This window comes from Elephantulus edwardii, unplaced genomic scaffold, assembly GCF_000299155.1.
Source record: "Elephantulus edwardii isolate Elephantulus edwardi_28Jun2011 unplaced genomic scaffold, EleEdw1.0 scaffold00033, whole genome shotgun sequence".
NCBI classification, from domain to species: domain Eukaryota; kingdom Metazoa; phylum Chordata; class Mammalia; order Macroscelidea; family Macroscelididae; genus Elephantulus; species Elephantulus edwardii.
Genome location: NW_006399783.1, coordinates 14,468,491 through 14,488,021, shown reverse-complemented (window position 1 = coordinate 14,488,021; position 19,531 = coordinate 14,468,491). Strand labels below are relative to the sequence as shown.

At 41.3% G+C, this 19,531-nt stretch overlaps 1 protein-coding gene across 1 annotated transcript in view; it reads left to right on the top strand.

Annotated features, from left to right (window-relative positions):
* The window catches only part of LOC102873331 (biorientation of chromosomes in cell division protein 1-like), a 10,514-nt gene extending 2,823 nt beyond the window's left edge, over positions 1-7,691 (top strand). The window contains exons 2-3 of the mRNA XM_006884361.1: positions 2,456-2,580; positions 7,495-7,691. Coding sequence (XP_006884423.1) covers positions 2,456-2,580; positions 7,495-7,690 — 321 coding nt within the window. The 3' untranslated portion in view covers position 7,691. The remainder of the gene's footprint in view (positions 1-2,455; positions 2,581-7,494) is intronic.
* Positions 7,692-19,531: the final 11,840 nt, after the last annotated feature.

The window sequence follows — 19,531 nt, the reverse complement described above, 5'->3', positions numbered from 1 at the left end:
GTTGCATTTTTCTCCCTGCCCACACCCCTCCCCCCCATCTTTTGTCCTTTTGTAGTAAATAGTTTCTATTTTCCCTCAAACTGGATGAGTTGTAAAACCTAGTATGGGATATCTGATTATAAATGACAGAAGCTAAAGGGGAAGTGTGTTAATTCATGAAATCCAAGGAAAATGTTGAACAAACTCTGAAGGGGAGGAATGCATTTGCAACTTGGGAGTCTATTTCATTTCTAGTATTTATTTCATTCTCATCTCAGAGTCATGCATTTGGTTACTAACATCTCTTTCTTGAGTGTCTGTTAGAGAATTTTCTCTCAGTTCCAGTTGTAAAGATCTTAGGGCATATCTGCTTTTGCTTTGTCTTTGCTTGGGTCAGGTGACCAGGGTAACCTGGTAGCCACTCCCTTCCCTACCCTTGGAAAAAGATGCTGGGAAACCGGTTGTTACTGTAAATTTTGTTCCTCACTTCCTCCCATCTTCCTCATTCCAGGTGCTGTGGAGATTCTTGAGGCTTTTTACTCTGCTTTCTTAGAATTTTGGAAGCATCTACTCAAGGAGTTAGGCCTATTGATTGCATTGATGATTTCATTTACCTGATTTTTTAGCAAACCTTTGCTATCATACTGCATACGAAGCCACGTTTCAGTGCCTTAGAACAATAAGCATGTGTGCTCATTTATGCATAGCTTCACAACATTTCAAAACCCTTCATTCGTAGCTGATGGAGTGTGTACATGCTACATACCAACTTGTCACATGTGGGATTTTGGCCCGAGTTGGAAACAGACAAGGAGTGTGGAGGATGCAGGGCTTAAATCACACACCAGAAGGTTGGTGTTTCAAATCCATTAGCTGCTCTGTGACAGTCTGCTTCTGTAAGGATTCCAGGCTTGGAAACTCTGTGGGGCAGTTCTGCTTAATCACACAGGGCTGCTGAGTTGGAGTTGACTTGACAACTCTTGGTTTGGTTTGGGAATAGGCATTGAGGCCTTGTACAAAAGAGAGCTGTTGCCTGGCCCACTTTGTGTTAGCTGCTGTTACTCCTACTCAGATCAGTATCCAACACAGGATGTCTGGTAGCTATGCAGTGCAATGGCTCCAGGAACTGGTTTGGTACTTGTGCTAGAGCTGCAGGTCAGCTTAAATTCAGCAGATTTTGGCAGGGTTCTCCTGGGTAGCTGGGTTGCTGCACATACATGCTTTCTTGATCCCAGGTTTGAAGGCCATGGCTGTCTTAAGACATGACATCTCAGAGGAGCACAAGAGCCAAGTCAGGATGCACAAGCACACTCAAGGCCTCATGTTACTCACCTTCCAGGAACCAGCAAATCGGAGCCAGGCTCAGCACCACTGATGTGAAAAAGCATTTGCTGCCCACTGTGGGAGGACAGGCAGTGTGAAGTGCCAACCAGCAGTCTATAAACTCACACCTGGTTTGGAAGAGAGGAGAGCCACTGAGAGCCAGAAGGTCTTTGGCTCAAGATGTGTGTTCCTTATATTTATCAAGTCACTTCTAATTCTGATGTAGTTGGGTCTAGAGTATTTAAGACCAATTAAGTGCCTCTCAAACAGAATATTCTTTTACAGACTTATGTCTTGCTTGCCCCCAACCTTTCACAGTGCCTCAAAGATTTGACTTAAGTCTCCATACTTAATCTACTCAGGGGTGAGTGGTCTTTCATTTCATCTTGAGGATTTTCCTGGGACTGTGTTGCCCCAGTGAAATAATGAACCAAATGAGCCCTCTTGCTGAGTCAGTTCTGATTCATACTGATTCTCCACTGGGTTTCCAAGGCTGTCAGTCTTTACGGGGTGGTACCTGCTGCTTTCTGCCTTGGAGTGTGTCAGAATAGGGCAGTGACATTTCAGTTTTAGAGCTAGAAATTAGACTCAGGTGTTGAAAGCAAGGTGACTATTAAGAGATGAAACCAGGGTAAGAACTCAGACCCTGTGATTCAGAAGCAGCCTGGTTTTTTTTTTTTTTTTCACATTTTAACCTTGGCTTATTCCACATTTTAGTCATTTGGGTAAATAGTTATGTTCTAAGCCCAGATTTCTAATCTACAGTGTGGAGAAGAGATAGACTAGGACCTCCCTTGTAGCAATGCAGTGCATTGCCGTCAAATTGGAACCACCCCTTATCTGCCTGTCCAGTGGGTTTTCTGAAGTTGTGAAGAGCATGGGAGTTGATTGCTCATCTTTCTGCCTCTGAGGAGTTAGTGGTTTCAGACAGTTTGTCTTTTGGGGTTGACAGCACAACTCTTTGCCCAAGAGGCTACCAGAGCTCAAAATAATTGATAAACACTCAGTAAAGCAGTTGGTATTGTGCTCTCATAGGAAACTATGCATCTGTGAGAAGCAGTGCTCTAAATGATCATCTTCTGAGTGTTTGGTATATTAAACCTTTGTATATTTTTCTGTATTTGTTACATTCCCCCCTTTTTTAATATTTCAGCCAGCTTACCAAAACCTGAGGCAAAAAGTGGATAATTTTGTGTCAACACATCTGGACAAGCAGGAATGGAATCCTACGATGAACAAAAACCAGTTGCGAAATGGTCTCAGACAGAGTGTGGTTCAGTAAGTAAGCAGACCTTTGAGTGGCAGAGAGTGCTCAGAAGTTGATGGCACGAGATGGTTTATGTAAGGCATTTGTCAGGGTGTGGGTATTTTAAGTCAGATCACATCTGATGGGGAGAAGTATATTAATATCATTAAGATTAAAGCAAAGTGGTGGTGGTGTTTGATGCTATTAGAACAGACTCATAGCAGACCTTCAGTGGTTTTCAGAAGCTTTAAATCACACAGGAAGAAATTATCCATCTTTCATGCACAATTTGAATCCTATGCTACTAGGCTACCAGAGCTTCCTTAATACAGAATACTGAAATTCTTACCGGTTTGTCCAGCCTGGGCAGGCTTCCTATGCACCTCTCTGTGGGGTACATCCAATGATACCCCAGATATCCCAATGATATCCCTGCTCTGAAATTTTTTACCTAGTTACAACATACATATATATACTATATATATGTGTTCCACCAAAATGTCAGTGTTGGGACTATGTTGTGGATACCCTGTCCATATGTCATTAGACACAGAAGTAGAGATGAGCCATGGAATCATCTTGTCCCATGAGAAAATAAGCTTTTTTCTGATCTATTTGGGATCTTTATTGGTTCTTACTACTTGCACTTGTGTTCAGACCTTTTTGATCTACTGCATGTTCCTGGAATAAAAAGTCCTGAAGCCTAACGATTGAAAAATAGAAGAGTCAGAGAAATTATGCTAAGTGGAGAAACGGATGCATGGTGCATGATTTAATTTAAATGATTTTCATCAAGTAACACATAATAGAGATGAAAAAGAGATTAGTGTTTGCCAGAAACTAGGGATTTGGGAGGAAGTTATTATGACTGTACAAGAGTAGCAAGAGTTAACCTTCTGTTCATGGTACAGTTACATGTCTTGATTGTATTAGTGAAACCAAGCTACTTGTTAGGTAAAATTGTGTAGAGCTTTTATGTGTAACTAATGGGTGAAATCTTGCTAAGGTCTGTGGGTTATGCCACTGTCATTTTGATATTGGCATGGTTTGATATGGTTGATACGGTTTTGATACGGAACTCTAGATATGCAAAGCCTTAACATGAGGGTAACTGGGTAGAGCATACATAATCCTTCCTGTATACATCATTGCAGCTTCCTGGATACAGAAGTAGAAATGAGCCATAGAACCTATAATTATTAAATAAGTTAAAAAGTGCCAGAATGCCTTTTTACCAGTAAGCTAAAACTTTCAATATGGCATATGGCCATTGTTGTCTGAACCCTTTTAAACAAAGAAAGCTAAAATTTGTAAGATCCATTAAAGAAGAAACATGCTCTCAAAGGATGTGAGGTGCCTTGTCAACTAAAGGATCTGTTTAGCCATTACCCTGAACTTTTTTTGTTTCCCTTGGGAACAGACTGATGGTCCAGAGATTTATTAGGAAAAAAGGGACAGTGCTGTTAATGGACTGTGTCTCCAGCCTGGCTCTTGTGTGTGCTGTTGGTATTTTATAGCTAAAATAGCAGATTAGATAAGCTTAGATTTGCCATGTCTTCAGAAAGATTGGCCAACATTTTAAGAATCAAAACTGAATATTCTCAAAGGTGCTAATAATGGTATGCGGGCTATCAACATTGCTGTTAATGAGCACAGTGTATTTATGTGGTACTTTGGTTTTGTTGTTGTTAGGTGCCTCTGACTCAGCAACCCTATGAGAACAATACAACAAAAACAGTTTGATCCTATGCCAATACAATAGAAAAGTGCACAGAAGTACAATATAATAATTAGTGATCACCTGTTAGACTGAGAACAAGAGCATTATTGACACCTTCCCAACCCTCCCCCTGGCTCTCCTGTCCTTGCCCTCTGCAAAAGGAGCAGATGGACCGTGAGGGTGGCTAAGGTTGACTTCTCATTTCATAAAGAAAAATTCTCCTTGTCAGTAATGTCCATAGCACCAGACAGATAGCTACATAGTCAGACATGCCACTCTTCATGCTCCTGTACCTATTTTTACACAAGTCATTGGGTCCTATTTTCATTGCAAGACTCACCGACTACTCATAGTTGTTGGGTTTATTAAGGAAATAGGTTGGGGAGTGGGGAGGCAAAGATTAAATCACACAAAATCAAATCCAGGTGTAACCCTAAATCAGATTAACAAGACACAGTTCATCAATAAGTAACAGTTCAGCACAAATGCAAGAAGCCTCTGGTTTCCTCAAGCATCCAGGCAACTTTATCTCTAAAGGTAAAAGTTAGCTTTTCCTTCACTTATCCAGCAAGCACAAACCTTAACTGGGCCTTTATCTCCAGGGTTCCTTGAGTTACACCTTGTCATGGCCTCTTCACAACAATGCCATAGTCTCTTCACCCTCTCTTTATCACTTTCACAGCCTTCTCTCATAGTGTGGAAAGCACTCGCATAATTAGTCTTACAGCTATTGATTATTTGCAAGACCATGTGTCTGCAGATTAAGTAACTTGAGATCATGCCCATCAAACAGGGGCTAACACAAGGGCTAGAAAAGCTGATTCAGGAGTTCTGATATGCTACCTTACTTGTGGTTTTTTTCCCTCTCCTGAGGCTTAACAGATTCTCTTAATTAGTGTAAATTTTTTCGAATTTCTTAATGTAGAATCAATAAAAAGCGTGTATTTGGATTTAATGGTAAATGAATTTGTTTTCATTCTTACTAGCATTTTAAACAAGATCTAAGGAGGTGCTGAAATGAAAATTTGGTGCTTGAGTGGAGACATTGTCCAGATGGACACTGCGTGCTCTTGGAAGGGCTTGCCAGCCTGCATGGGCCCAGGCTCTGCTGCCCAATTCTATTTCTACAGCCTGTGTGGCTTTGCTTATGTAATAGTAGATTGTTGAACATGTACCCAATAAGTCTTAATGGCCTAATATTTGTTCATTTCTTGTTTTAGATACTGATAAAATTTGACATTTCCTCAAAACACTTTCTTTTAAAATCCTCCAGAAAGCAAGCTGTATTCTCTTGGTACTTCATTCTCTCTCCGTCAGTGCCATCAAGTTGGAACTGACTCATAACTTACCTTCCGGTGGATTTTTGTGAGGCTGTAAATTACACAGGAGTAGGTTGACTATCTTTCTTTTGTGGAGCCACTTGGTGGATTCAAACTGCCAGAGAGAGGTTGGCCTTAGGGTTAGACTATTGATAGACTATGTCACCAGAGTCCCCTTTGTTTTCCCTAATAGAGCTTTTATTTCCAATACAGACCTCATAAGTGTGGCTTGGGGAGGTGGTGGGGTGTCGTTCAGGAAAATACTGGCTTCTGAATAAAGAGACATTGATCTTTTTTATAATTGACCCAAGGTCTGAAGCTGACCTCACTGTGCTTCCTGTGCCCAATCTTAAGGGCAGAGGAGGTCTGATGCAGAGTCTGTCTGAAGCTGGGCTCTATAAATACTCTTTACTAATTGTGTGTTGACATCAAAGCTTCCTGTTGCTAAGCTGGTCTTCACCATTAACTCCAGCCGTAAGCTCATTTCTCACTTTGTCACCAAGTGTTCACTCATTTGTTTCCTTTGGTCTACCCTAGCAGGCCTTCTGACCAGTTAGTGCAGGACTTGTTTTTACCCAAGTAAAGACTGAAATGGCCTGAGAATGCCAGTAAGTACAACTTGCCAGCTGCTCCACAGGAGAAAGATGGTTGATCTCCTCTCATGTGATTTCCTGCTTCAGAAAATCTGCTGGAGGTTCAGCAGTGAGTCTGTTTGTTTGACAGTACTTAACAACAATAACCACTACCTATGTGAGAGAAGACTTGAGTTTGCAGTAGCTTACAAATTTTCCTGAGCAACAACGTCAGGCTGGAGACTAAGGTGTGCCTGATCCAGGCTACAGTCTTTGCAATTAATGTGCTTCTGCATCAGAGAGTTGGACAGTGAATAGGGATGACAGAAAGAAAATTGATGGCTTTGAGTTGTGGTGTTGGAGAAGAGTGTTGAATATACCATGGACTGCTAGGAGAACAAACAGGTTTGTCCTGGAGAGGGTGAAGCCAGAATGTTCTCTGGAGTCAAGGATTCTGAAGCTTCGTCTGGCATACTTTGGGCATGTTGCAAAGAGGGACTGGTCCTTGGAGAGGGATATCATGTTTGAAAGAGTTGAGGGACGGCACGGGAGAGGAAGACCCTTGAGATGGATCAACTCTGTGAGTGGAGTGGTGGGCATGAGTTTGAGACAGCGTGGTTGGCACAGGATAGAACAGCGTTTAGGGCTCTTGTACATAGGGTTGCTACGAGTCGCAAACGACTCCATGGTACATAACAACAACAACTGTCTTTTAGCAATATCTTTATAAATCAAAGCTTTGGACATCTGTAAGTGCCTATCTGAGAATATCTTCAAATAATGTGCTGCAACATTGTATGTATTGCCTGTTACCAACGGATGTATCAAAGAAACCCCGGATGAACCTATGTGCAATTCATTGTAATTTGAATATACTGTAAGTCAGGGACTATCTGTAATAGTCACGTTGCTGCTGGGAGGCAATTCTGCTTTATCTTAAGAGAGTCACTATTGAGAGGTATGGAATCAGACTTTTTGCTCACTAGTTTTTGATGGTGTGGTGAAGATTTTCTAGTTCTTGCAGTGTCATATTTTTTGTCAGATTGTCATGTGTATGTCTTGTCTACTTAGTTTGTTTGGTTCCTCTGTGTGAGGTTGACCTGGTAGTGAGCCAGAATGTGAATTAGGAGGGCTAGATGCTTGCTTCTTGGGAATATGCTCCCAAAACACATAATTGAGTGCCTCAGACTGTGTGTGATAAATGGTTTGCCCTTTGAAAGAATTCCCTAGGAGGGCTAAAGTTTTAACCAGATGGGAATTTACTGGGCACAAGTTGTGGCTGAGAATGAATCTCAAAGTAAGTACATAATTGAATGGTCTTTTTGTCTTCCCAAGATCAGGAATGCTGGAAGCTGGAGTAGACAGAATTATTTCCCAGGTGGTGGATCCAAAACTAAACCACATATTCAGGCCACAGATAGAACGAGCAATTCATGAGTTCCTGGCGGCCCAGAAGAAAGAAGCCCCACCAGCTCCTCCTCCAGAGCCTGAGAGTCAGGACCCAACGGCTTCATCCCAGGAGGCATCTTAAGGTTTGCCATCCAGATCATCCTTTATCTTGGGGCATTCTGCTCTGGGGTCATATACTGGGAGCCAGGTTTCTTAGCTGTTGAGGAAAGTATTTACTGCAAGTGAGCATCTTCTGTCAAAAGTCAGGTTTCCCTGAGAACTAATTAATAGCATTTTCCTCTGTCACAGTGTGATGTTTCTGTGCCGCCAGAGCCATAAACATTTAAGCTGTGAATAGATACTTCATTAGAAGCCAACTGGGATGATTAATGTGCACAAGAGAAACACAAATAAAAATCTTGTTTTTCTGAAATGGTTTAAATGAGTCTCTCCCTTGGACATGAGTTAATTGTACTTAAAAGGGACTTAGGTTTATCAGAATTCACTTATTACCATGGGATTCTTCCCTCAGGAGTACTTTTTCTTCCACCCCCCACCCCCCCCACCCCCGTCCACCCAAATGTGAGGTTTCAAAAATCAAAAAATGTCTTTTGCCTGGTTTGGAGGTATTAGTGGTTAAAATTAGTAGAGATCAGCAAGGATACAGTGATACTTTTACTCGCTGTTATTGGGAGCCTTTAGAGTTTGCCTTGCCCCCTTCCTCTTCCCATTGGTATTCTTTTTCAAATCCTCTTAGGTGCCTGCTTTTCTTAGTAAGTCATATCTAAGCAGTTGAATTGTTTGTTGCCAGAGCCCAGCCTCTCAACTGCAGAGGCATCACCTTTCTGTGTCAGTATAGGGAGAAGACCTTGAGTCTGTCAAGGAATACCAAGCATTAACTTCATCTTGGCTAATTTAATTGTAAATTCCTTTAGAAACATAAAATTACACAGATGTAGTCTCTGACAACAAAGCATCATATGATTATCTTTTCTGTTTTTAGAGTATGCCTGACTGAAGCTGTGAAGAACTCATTTCAATTGACTAAAGCTGTGAAGAACTCATTTCAACTTCTTATGAGTCCAACTTCCAGATGAAGACAGGCCAAGGCCTTCACTGACTTGAAGATTTCAGCCTTGACCGTGAGACAGTTTCTAGGCAACCAGGGAGCAAGATTGACAGAAAGTGGACCAGATACCCCAGATTGTGCTGCCGTCTGGCTAGCACATCCATGGGGATGACACTCAGGTGACACTACAGAGAACAACACTACAGCATTCTGAGGCTGTCCTGAAACAAACCTTTATGCTTCTGGTTGGATTTCAGGATCGCTTGGGTTTTAAAAAAAAAAAAACAAAACCAAACCAAACTACAATGAAGGGATTTTGATGCAATCCCAAAGATGCAATGTCAGTAACTAGGAATTGCAGGAAATGTTACCTGGGAGTGGGGATATGGCAATGTTATTTGATAGGGTTTTTTTGACTTGCAAACTAGAATGTATAAACCATTAGCATCAAATGGCTTTATTAGCATCAAATGGCTTTAAAGTCACTGTGACCTTCTTTCACATGAATCTGTGGCCAGGTTCCTCTCTTGGTATAAGGTGGGAAATCCAGAGCCCAAGAGCAAGGGAGGAAATTCACTTCTTAAGTTTCAGAAGAACCATGGGCTGAGTAAGGTTTTTTCCTATCCTATAAGAACTAATGAGTCTTGGTATGTTTCTTTTGTAGGTTGCCTTTGGTTTTGAAATGTTACTAAATTTTCTAAATAAAATCATCTGATACTCTTGTTAGTTGTTCACTGCTTCTCAGCTGCAAGTGGCTGGGCAGGGTCACTTTTCCCCTCTGCTTCCCTGCCACTCCTCTTATGTGCACAGCACATTATTTAAATGTCAGTGAGAGGTTGGGAGTTATAGTTTGGAACTACTTTCACTCTGAAACAGACTCTGGGAGTGAATGGTAGTGTCATCTCCCTAAGCCTGTTACTGACCCTGGTCTTTACTGGAGCTCCCATACTTTTCAAATACGTCTGTACAGAAATACCCCTACTGGTCTCCGAGGCAATGGGTCCAGAGTAAAGGCTGGGGGTCTGCATTGCTATTGTGCTTCCAGTGATGCCCCCTGTGGCTGGTGCCAGGCATACGCTGCAGCAAGCCTAGATCAAATCAGCATTTGCTTAGTCTCGGAGCCTTTGGTTTTTAGTTGAATCAACTATTGGATATTGGTAATCTAATAAATTTTAACCTATTCAGTTGATTCTGTTAAAGTGAGTGCTCTATTCCCACTTCTGCTATGACAGCATCTGCCCTCTGTTGACCACATGGACCAGCCTGTGGCATTTATACCTGAGGTGTTTTTATTTTCCTGAGTGGCAGCATTCCTCTGCTATCCTCTTCCATAAGTAGTTTTCAGCACCCAGAAAAGGGTGCTCTCTAGTCTAGCCTACTAATGATGTGCCTATTTAGAAATTAGTCTTTCTTGACTTGAAATATGCTTCTCAGACTGTAGTGTCTTCTCTTCAAAACAAATCTGCTAGAGCCAGCCTTCAGTGGGAAACTGCCAGAGAGGCGAATCTCCCTGAAGAACCACCCTTGTTCTTCCCACCTTTTGCCTACCTAGCACTGAACTCACCTGGACAATAGGAGAAATAGCAGGCAGGTATTTTTCCTATCTGTGTTGATTTTTGTGCAAGAAGCTATACCTACTAGTGAGAAACACCTTCACTTTAATAGATGTTGTTATATGCCAATCACTGAATCAATCCATCTCATCGAGGGTCTTCCTCTCTTGCGCTGTCCCTCGACTCTCCAAAGCATGATGTCCCTCTCCAAGGACTGATCCCTCCTTGCAACATGCCCAAAGTATGTCACGCGAAGCTTCAGAATCCTTGCCTCCAAGGAGCAGCCTGGTTTTACCCTCTTCAGGACAAACCTGTTTGTTCTCCTAGCTCTTCATGGTATATTCAACACACTTCTCCAGCACCACAGCTCAAAAGCATCAATTCTTTATCATCGCTAGCCACTGTCCAGCTCTCCAATGCATAGCACGCAATTGTGAAGACTATGGCCTGAATCAGGCACACCTTAGTCTCCAGCCTGACGCCATTGTTCTTCAGTACTCTGGAGAGGTCCCTGACAGCTGACTTTCCCAAAGCAATTCATCTCTTAATTTTCTGGCTGTTGGTCCGACGAGTGTTGACTGTGAAGCCAAGCAAACTAAAATTGTTAACTATCTCAATCTCTTCACCATCCATACTGATGCTTTCAGTTGGCCCAGTGGTGAGAATCTTTGTTTTCTTGATGTTGAGCTTCAATCCGTATTGAAGGCTGCAGTCCTTGCCCTTATGTAGCAAGAGCCTCAGGTCCTCCTTAGTTTCAGCAAGCAGGATTATGTCATCTGCCTAATGAAGATTATAGATGAATCTTTCACCAATCCTGATGCCACATTCCTCATACAGCCCAGCATCCTGGATGATATGTTCTGCATATAGACTGAAAAAGTATGGAGAAATAATACATTCCTAGTGGACACCCTTCCCGATTTTGAGCCATTAGGGAAGTCAAAAGATTGTAATCCAAGTTAACAGAATACAGTTGGGACAACTTCAGAAATATGCTCACAGGCACCTTAGTCTTGATATTAACAGCTTTAGACTAGTGTTAGTTCTCAGTCTTGCCAATATTGGCTCCCCACCCTGCCCCAGTTGTCTAATGAAGTTGGGCAGAGGCCCTTAGCTTAGCTCTGGTTCTGTCCGTGGGGCTTAGATCTACTCCATCTCATGTTGGCTCTCTAGTTCTCTATTTGGGCTATGGCTGCTTCTGCTGTAGTCTAGCTGGCACAAGAAGGTCCTGAAGAGTGCCAACTGCATGCCTATTTCTCCTTTGCTGGTGGTGAGAGAGACTCATTCTCTGCTGGATGCATTCAATTTAATGGCGAGTCTAGCCAATCTTCTTGATTGGTAAGACGAGCCAATCCCCTTGTGGATAGGCTAACATGACCTATTCACTTACTCCCACCCATTCACACGGTCAAGTCAAATTTATGGCTGGCAAAGACATTTAATAAAGTCAACACTCATCAAAATTTGGAAACCCTCAATACTCAGTGTCTATACATATGGGTCTTACCTGAAGGAATTACACAGGAATCAGATTGACTTCATCTGTGGAAAGACTCTGAAGAACTCATTATCATCTGTGAAGACCAGGTGAGGTACTAACTGTGGAACACACGATCAATGACTTATGTGTAAGTTAAAATTGAAACTAAAGAAAATGAAAACAAACCCACACAATCCAAAATACGACTCTGTCTTACCTAAATTTAAAAAAAAAACACCACAAACCAGAAACATAGAACAGGTTTGAGGCATTGAACACGAAGACCAGATGAGCTCTGGGATGATACCAAGGATATTAACCATGAAGAAAGCAAAAGGTAATTGCTAAGACAGGAGGAAGGAAAGACCAAAATAGATGTTAGAAGAGACTGAGTGTTACACTAGAATTTCAAAGAGAAGCCAAAATAAAAGGAAGAAATGAAAAAGTTGAAAAGATTTCAAGGGCAGCTTGTGGAGACAAAGCAAAGTATTATAATAAAATGTGAAAAGAGTTGGAGTCAGAAAATCAAAGGGGAAGGTCTAAGCATTTCTCAAGCTGAAGGAACTGAAGAACAGGTTAAGCCTTGAGTTGCAATACTGAAAGGTACTATGGGCAAAACCTTGAATGATACAGGAAGCATCAAATGATGGAAAAAATAATTGGAGTCATTATTTCCAACTCAATGGTGCCTAACAATAGCAACAACTGTACCAGAAAGAATTGGCTGACAACTATTTCAGAAAACAGCATATGATCAATGAAGTTGAAGCTACTCTGAAGGTATTGGCAACAAATAAGGCCCCAGGAATTCAGGGATTACCAATTCACATATTTAAGCAGATGGGGCCCTGGATTTGCTTGCCAGGTTGTGCCAGTGAATCTGGAGGACAAACTACCTGGCCAACTGACTAGAAGAGTTCTACATTTATTTCCATTCTCAAAACCGGTGATCCAACAGAATGTAGAACTCATCAGACAATATCATATGCAAGCCAAATCTTAAGATATTAAAAAATTACTAGATTGACAGAACTGCCAGAAATAGAAGCTGTAGTCTGAACAGAGCAAGGGAACACTGCATGGTTCAAAATCAAGAAAGGAATATATCTTTTCTCCATACCTTTTTACTCTATATGCTGATCATTCAATAAGCTGGATTTAAGAAAAGAATGACTTAAGGACTGGAGGAAGACTCATCAGCAACCTGTATTCTGCAAATGGCTCATTCTTGCTCAAAAAAGAGGAAGACTTGAAGTGTTTGCTGCAAAAGAGTGAGGACTGAGACCTTCAATATGGACTATATCTCAATATCAAAGAAACACAAATCCTCACCAACAGGTTAGTAGGCAGCATCAGGCTAGAGAAAGGATTGAAGTTGTTAATGATTTCATCTTGCTCATTCACAATCGCCAAACACCCTTGTTATCAGCAGTCAGGAAATCAAAAAGCGTTGGATTGGGGAAATCTGCTGTCAAGGACCTCTCCAGGGTGCTAAAGAACAAGGATGACTCAACAGCCCACATTCCGCACATGACACAATCTTGCTTATAGAAAGTGAAGATGATTTGAAGCACTTATTGAAGATGAAAGATTATAACCTTCAATGTGGGTTATGTCTCACCATCAAGTAGACAAAAATCCTCACCACTGGACCAGTAGGCAACAACATGCTAGATGGACAAAAGCCTAAATTTGTCAAGGATTTCCTTCTACTTGGATACACAACACCTGTAGTTATAGCAGTCAAGAAATCCAAATACATGTTGCATTAGGGAAATCTGTCAAGAATCACTCCAGATTCTAAAGAGCGAGGATGTCAGTTTAAACACTAAGGCGTGCCTGATCCAACTTACGGATTTTCAATTGCTCTGCTTGTGTATGAAAGTTGTACAATAAATAAGTCCAAAGAACTGGTTGCTTTGAATTGTGTTGAAGTGTTGAATATACCACAGCCAGCCACAAGAACAACTAAGTCTGTCTTGAAGGAAGGAAGTGCACTGTAAACAGAGTGCTCTCTGAATGCCAGGCTGTTCAAATCCTGTATCAGTTTGGGCATATTTTAAGAGTAATTTGTTCTTGGAGAGACACATGCTAGGAAATAGAGAGCATCAGAGAAAGAGAAGACTCCTAACAAGCTAGATTGACACAATGACAGTGATAGACTTGAGCAGATGAGGAAGGTACAGAACAGGGCAAGGTTCAGATCTGTTCAAAGGGTGGTTGTGAGTCGTAGTTGACTCGAAAGCACTTGACAACAAATCCATAGCTTATTGCACTGTTAACCAGGCCTCACGTCTCTAGTAGTTTAAATCCATCTGCCACTCCTTGGGAGAAAGATGTTCTATTTCCCACTAAGATTCATACATAGCCTCAAAAAGTCCAGTGGACGGCCGCTATGGGTTGAAATCAATTCAGCGACAGTTTTTAGTCTGAGGTTCTCCAGAGGTCAGTGGGGGGGATTAGTGGTAAGCAGTCTTCTGGAGATGAGTTTGCTGTGGGCAAAACAGGTTCATTCTAGCTCTGCTCCTGACAGAATTTGCTTATCCACCCCTGATAAACTGAAGGATAGCTTAACAAGATCTCCATATCAATTCTTAGTTTTTACTTTTACATAAACCTTACCTGGGGACCAACATGACCACATGAGGATGTTAAACTCTAGATTCTAATTCCAGGTATCTGAGGTGGAAATGCCAATCCTACACAGCGGCGCCCTTGGTTCTGCTAAAGCAGCTCAGTGCTTGACCCCAGGCTCTGCAGGAGTTCTTTATTAAAGTGGAGAAGCAGTGCCCAGACTCCAACAAAGATCAAGGCCTGGAATGTGCCTGAGTCTGGAACCAAGGAGTTTTGGGTTTGAAAGTTGTCTCTGGATCCAAGGTCAGCTTAGTGAAAGATGTCTGGTGTGGGCAGCAGACAGGCAAACTGGTGCAGCAGAGCTGCTCTGGACAGTACCTGGCACCCTGTCCATCACCTTGTTAGTCACAGTTCACTTCTCAGTTGCATCACCTGGGGCGACCTTGGTCCCGAGATCACATGGTAATAATCACTTTTCCTCTCAGATTGGTCCCTGACACCTAGCCAGTCTTCCTGACTTAATGTCTTCAAATTGCTATTTGGCCTCTGTACCTGAAACATTCATCTTGTATCTTCCTGACAAACTGCTTAAGGAAGAACTAAATGAACTAAAAGTTTACTAGATTGTGCTCATTTTCTCACACATAATTTCATTTGAGCTCTCATAAATCTGTTGCTAGATGCTATAGAATCAGCTCCTACTCTTCGCAACCCATTGAAGAAAACCCTGCATGATCCTGTGTTACCTTCAGTGTTTGCTGTGCTTAAGTCCATTGCTGTGGTCAGTCTATTCCATTGCAAGTTTTCCTCCTTTTTGCTGACCTTGTATTTTTCCAGTGAAGCTCTAGAGGCCTGGCAGTAAGGAATTGTGCTGCCAACTGAAACGCAGGCAGTTTGAAACACTAGCTGCTCTTCAGAAGAAAGATGGGCAGTCTCCTGGGTAATTTAAGCCTCTGAAAACCCGCTGAAGTCCCCTCGAAGGTACATAACAACATTAACCTATTTTTTTCATGCCTCATGTCCTTCTTGAGGGACTAGCTCTTCCTGATGACATGCTCCAAGTATGTGAGACAAAGTCTCATCAAAGAGCACACTTTATTCAGCATTTTATGGATGAGAAAACCAAGACTTGGAGAGGTGTAGCAAACAACTACTCACAGAACTCCTAAGTAGTAGAGCAAAGATTTGAATGCAAGCCTCTCTGAATTTAAAACTCATCCTTTAAAGCCTTCTAAATGCTGTATGTGCCACATAACAGCTAGAACAGAGCACTGCCAGAAATTCAAGCTAGATTTAGACGAGGTCATGAAACCAGGATGTCATTACTGGTGTTGGATAAATCTTGGCAGAAAGCAGAGAATATCAAAAGGATATCTATTTGAGTTTTATTGACTAGAAAGGCATTTGTGTAGATCACAACAAATTATGGCTAACATTGAGAAGAATGGGAATCTCAGAACACTTAATTGTGTTCATGTGAAACCTATACCTAGACAAAGAGGCTGTTGTCCAGACAGAGCAAGAAAAAGCTGCATGGTTTAAAATCAGGAAAGTGTGTGTCGGGCTGTATTCTTTCTCCATACCTGTTCACTTTGTATGCTGAGTAGATCATTTGAGGAACTGGACTCCATGAATAAAATTATAGCATCAGGATCAGAGGAAGACTCATCAACAACCTGCATTAAGGAGATGGCACAACCATGCTTGCTGAAAGTGAAGAGAACTGGAAGCTCTTGCTGCTGAAGATCAAAGACAATAGCCCTCATCACTGGGTCAAGCAGCAGCATCATAATAGAGAAAAGTTTGAAGTCATCAATGATTTAATGCTATTTGGATCCACAATCAACACCCTTGGTACCAACATTCAGGAAATCAGAAGTTGTGTTATATTGGGACTATCTGCTGTCAACGACCTCTCCAAAGAGTTAAAGTTCAACAGTGTCAATTTAAAGACTAAGGTACACTGGATCCAAGCCATGGTTTTCAGTTATTGGCTATGCATTTGAAAGTTGGACAGTGAATAGGGTAACAGAAGAAGAATCTGTGTCATTGGTTTTGGAGAAGAATACTGAATATCGCTTGAACTGCCAAGAAAGCAAACAAATATGTCTTGGAGAGAGTGCAGCCAGAGTGCTCCTTGGAGGCAGGATGGTGAAGCTTCGTCTCATATATTTTGGGCATGTTGTTAGGAGGGGCCTGTCCTTGGAAAAAGAGGTCATGCTTGGAATGGTGGAGAATCAGTGACAGAGAAGGCCCTCAACAAGATGGATTGACATGGTAACTACATCCATGGGCTTATATTGGAGATGACCAGGATGATAAAGGATAGGGCAAGGTTCAGTTTCGTTTACAGGGTCATTATGAGCCATACTGAACAAAAAACCAAATATTACTTAACAGAACAAGTCATTCCTGTCACTCATCTGGGGCCCACCTTCTGTCTAAAACTAGACTGTGATCAAATCCACATGACCCTTAGTTCCAGCCTGCATTTCCTCTCCTCATTCAAACATATATCACAGGACAGTACTGACAAATGACGGGCTGCTCAGGTCTGCTATGTTACCTTGTTCTATTGGTTACAAATGGAGGTTTTGTCTGTTGTTTTCAATTAACTCAAGAATGTAGACACTCAGGGATTTCCACACAGATCTGTATTTCTGGTTCCTAATGAAATGTCAAGGGAGCTCTGCTGACTTGGTGGTAAGAAGTTGCACTGGCAACCCAGAGGAACAAGGTTCAAATCCACCAGCTGCTCTGTAGGAGAAAGATGGGCAACCATGTGATTTACCGCCTTTGAAAATCTGCTGGAGGATCAGCTATGAGTTGGTTCTGATTTCATGGTACTTGACCCAAACAACAATGAAATGCCAAGCTGTGGTGATTTGCTTTATATTGCCACTGGATAACAACCAGCAAGAACTAAATAAAGGAGCTATAGTGGCATACTGTGTAGCATGTTGAGTTAATTGAAAGATCAACAGTTTGACCCCACCAGCTGCTCCAAGGAGAAAGATGGGCATCTTGTCTAAGATTTGCAGCCTTGGAAGCCATGGAGGGTCCCTGAGTCAGAACTGACTCAATAACAGTAGGGTTTTAGAGTTGAATAGCAACCCACTCCTTCGGACACTTGTGAAATACAAAAATACCACAGCCGACTTCACTTATTTCCACCACCCTGCTGGCCTCTGTGTGCATTTCACTTATGGATACTTTCTGTGGAGCATCTTTGCCAATACTTCCTTAAGGTTATACTTAAATATTTCTTTAGCTTGAGGGTCAAACCTACAACTATGTTGTTGTTGGTAGGTGCTGTTGAGTAGACTACAACTCAGTTACCCTAGGAATGACAGATTTGAACCTTGCCCTATCTTGTGCCATCCTCAATATCACTGCCATGCCCAAGCCCATTGTTAAAGTGAGTGGACCAATCCATCTCATTAAGGGCCTTGCTCTTTTTCATTGGCCTTCTACTTTTTTCTGCATGAGTTCTTTTCCTAAGGACTTTCCTCTCCTGAAAACATGCCGAATGTATGTGAGAAAAAATATTCACCATCTTGGTCTTTTAAGGAACACCCTGGTTGCACTTCCTTCAAGACAGACTTGTTTGTTCTTTAGGCAGTCTATGGGATATTCAATACTCTTCCCCAACACCATAATTCAAAGGCATTGATTCTTTGGTCTTCCTTACTCATTGTACAACTTTCAGATACAAGGAAAGCGTTAAAAAATACAATCATTTGGATCAGACACACCTTAGTCTTTAAACTGACATCCTTGCTCTTTAGAATTTTAGTGATTCATGACAGCACATTACCCTAATACAACATGTTTTTTTGATTTCTTGACTTCTTTTATTACTATGGGTGCTGATCAAAGTCAAATGAAATTGTTGACAACTTCAATCTTTTCTCCATCTCTCATGATGTCTCTTGGTCCAGTGGTGAGGATTTTTGCTTTCTTGATATTGAGGTGTAGTCCATATAGAAGGCTTTAGTCTTGAATGTTCAGCAGCAAGTGCTTCAAATCATCTTCAGTTTCTGCAAGAAAAATTGTATCATCTACATAATGTAGGTTGTTGATGAGTTTTCCTCCAATCCTGATGCCATAATTTTTCTTCATAGAGTCAAACTTCTCTAATGATTTGCTCAGTGTATATATAGATTAAACAGGTATAGAGAAAAGATACATCCCTGATGCACACCTTTCCTGATTTTAAACCATGCAGTGTTTCCTTGTAGTTTAGGCAGCTACTTCTTAGTATATATGTATGGGTTTTGCAAAATCCAAGTGCTTTATAAACTTTTATTAAAATATCAATTTAAAGTAAGAAATAAAAACACTTTAAAAAAACCCAAACCCCAGCATGATTAAATGCTCTGGAATTTCCATTCTTCTCATTATTGTCCATAATTTATTAGATCCACACAGCCAAATGCTTTGGTGTAGTTGATAAAATGCATGTAAACATCTTTCTGGTACTCTGTGCATTAAGTCAAGAGCCAGCTGATAACAGCAATGGTATTTCTGGTACCCACTATCTCTTCTGAATGCAGCTTGAATTTATGGCAGTTCTCTGCCAATGTCCTGTTTCCGTTATTTTAAATACTTTTCTGCAAGATTTGTGTTTCATGTCATATTAATTATATTATTCAATATTATTCAATTATTTCTTCATTCTCCTGGTTCACCTTTTTTAAAAAAAAAAGGTACAAATATGGATCTCTGGACAAATACTGCATGGTGCCACTGGTGTAAAACAGGACTGACATCGGGGTTGGGGGGAAACTGAGAAAGATGTGTTCAATAATGTATACTGCATTGAAACAGATGAGGGAGAAAACTGTTTAAAAGGGATATGTGATTAGGTATTTTTGTCATGACAGGAGTCCAGAGCAAAGGCTGCATGGTAGAATGGACCCTAATGGGTGAGATTGTAAAAGAATGAAAGAATTTTACTTTACAAAGAGAAGAGTGTACTGGGATAGGGGGAAGGAGTGGGCAGGGAGAAAAGTGCAACAATGAATAAGTGGAAATCCAAAGTCTCTGTAAATTTTCATTTAAAGTTAATAATAATAATATCTGGATCTCTGCAAGTCACTTGGCATAGGGATTCGATTTTCACTACTTTAATTGACTTCTTTGTGCCTGATTTGGAGCTGGATTTCCCTCTGTAATTTCCTGTTCACAGTAGGTTCCACTTGGAGTTGGAGGAACAACAAGGATGCAGACTGATAAAGCCAGCACATGTTATCCTCTAAAGCTTCTCCAACACCCCTCAAGGACCACACTTGCTCTCAAGGTCAA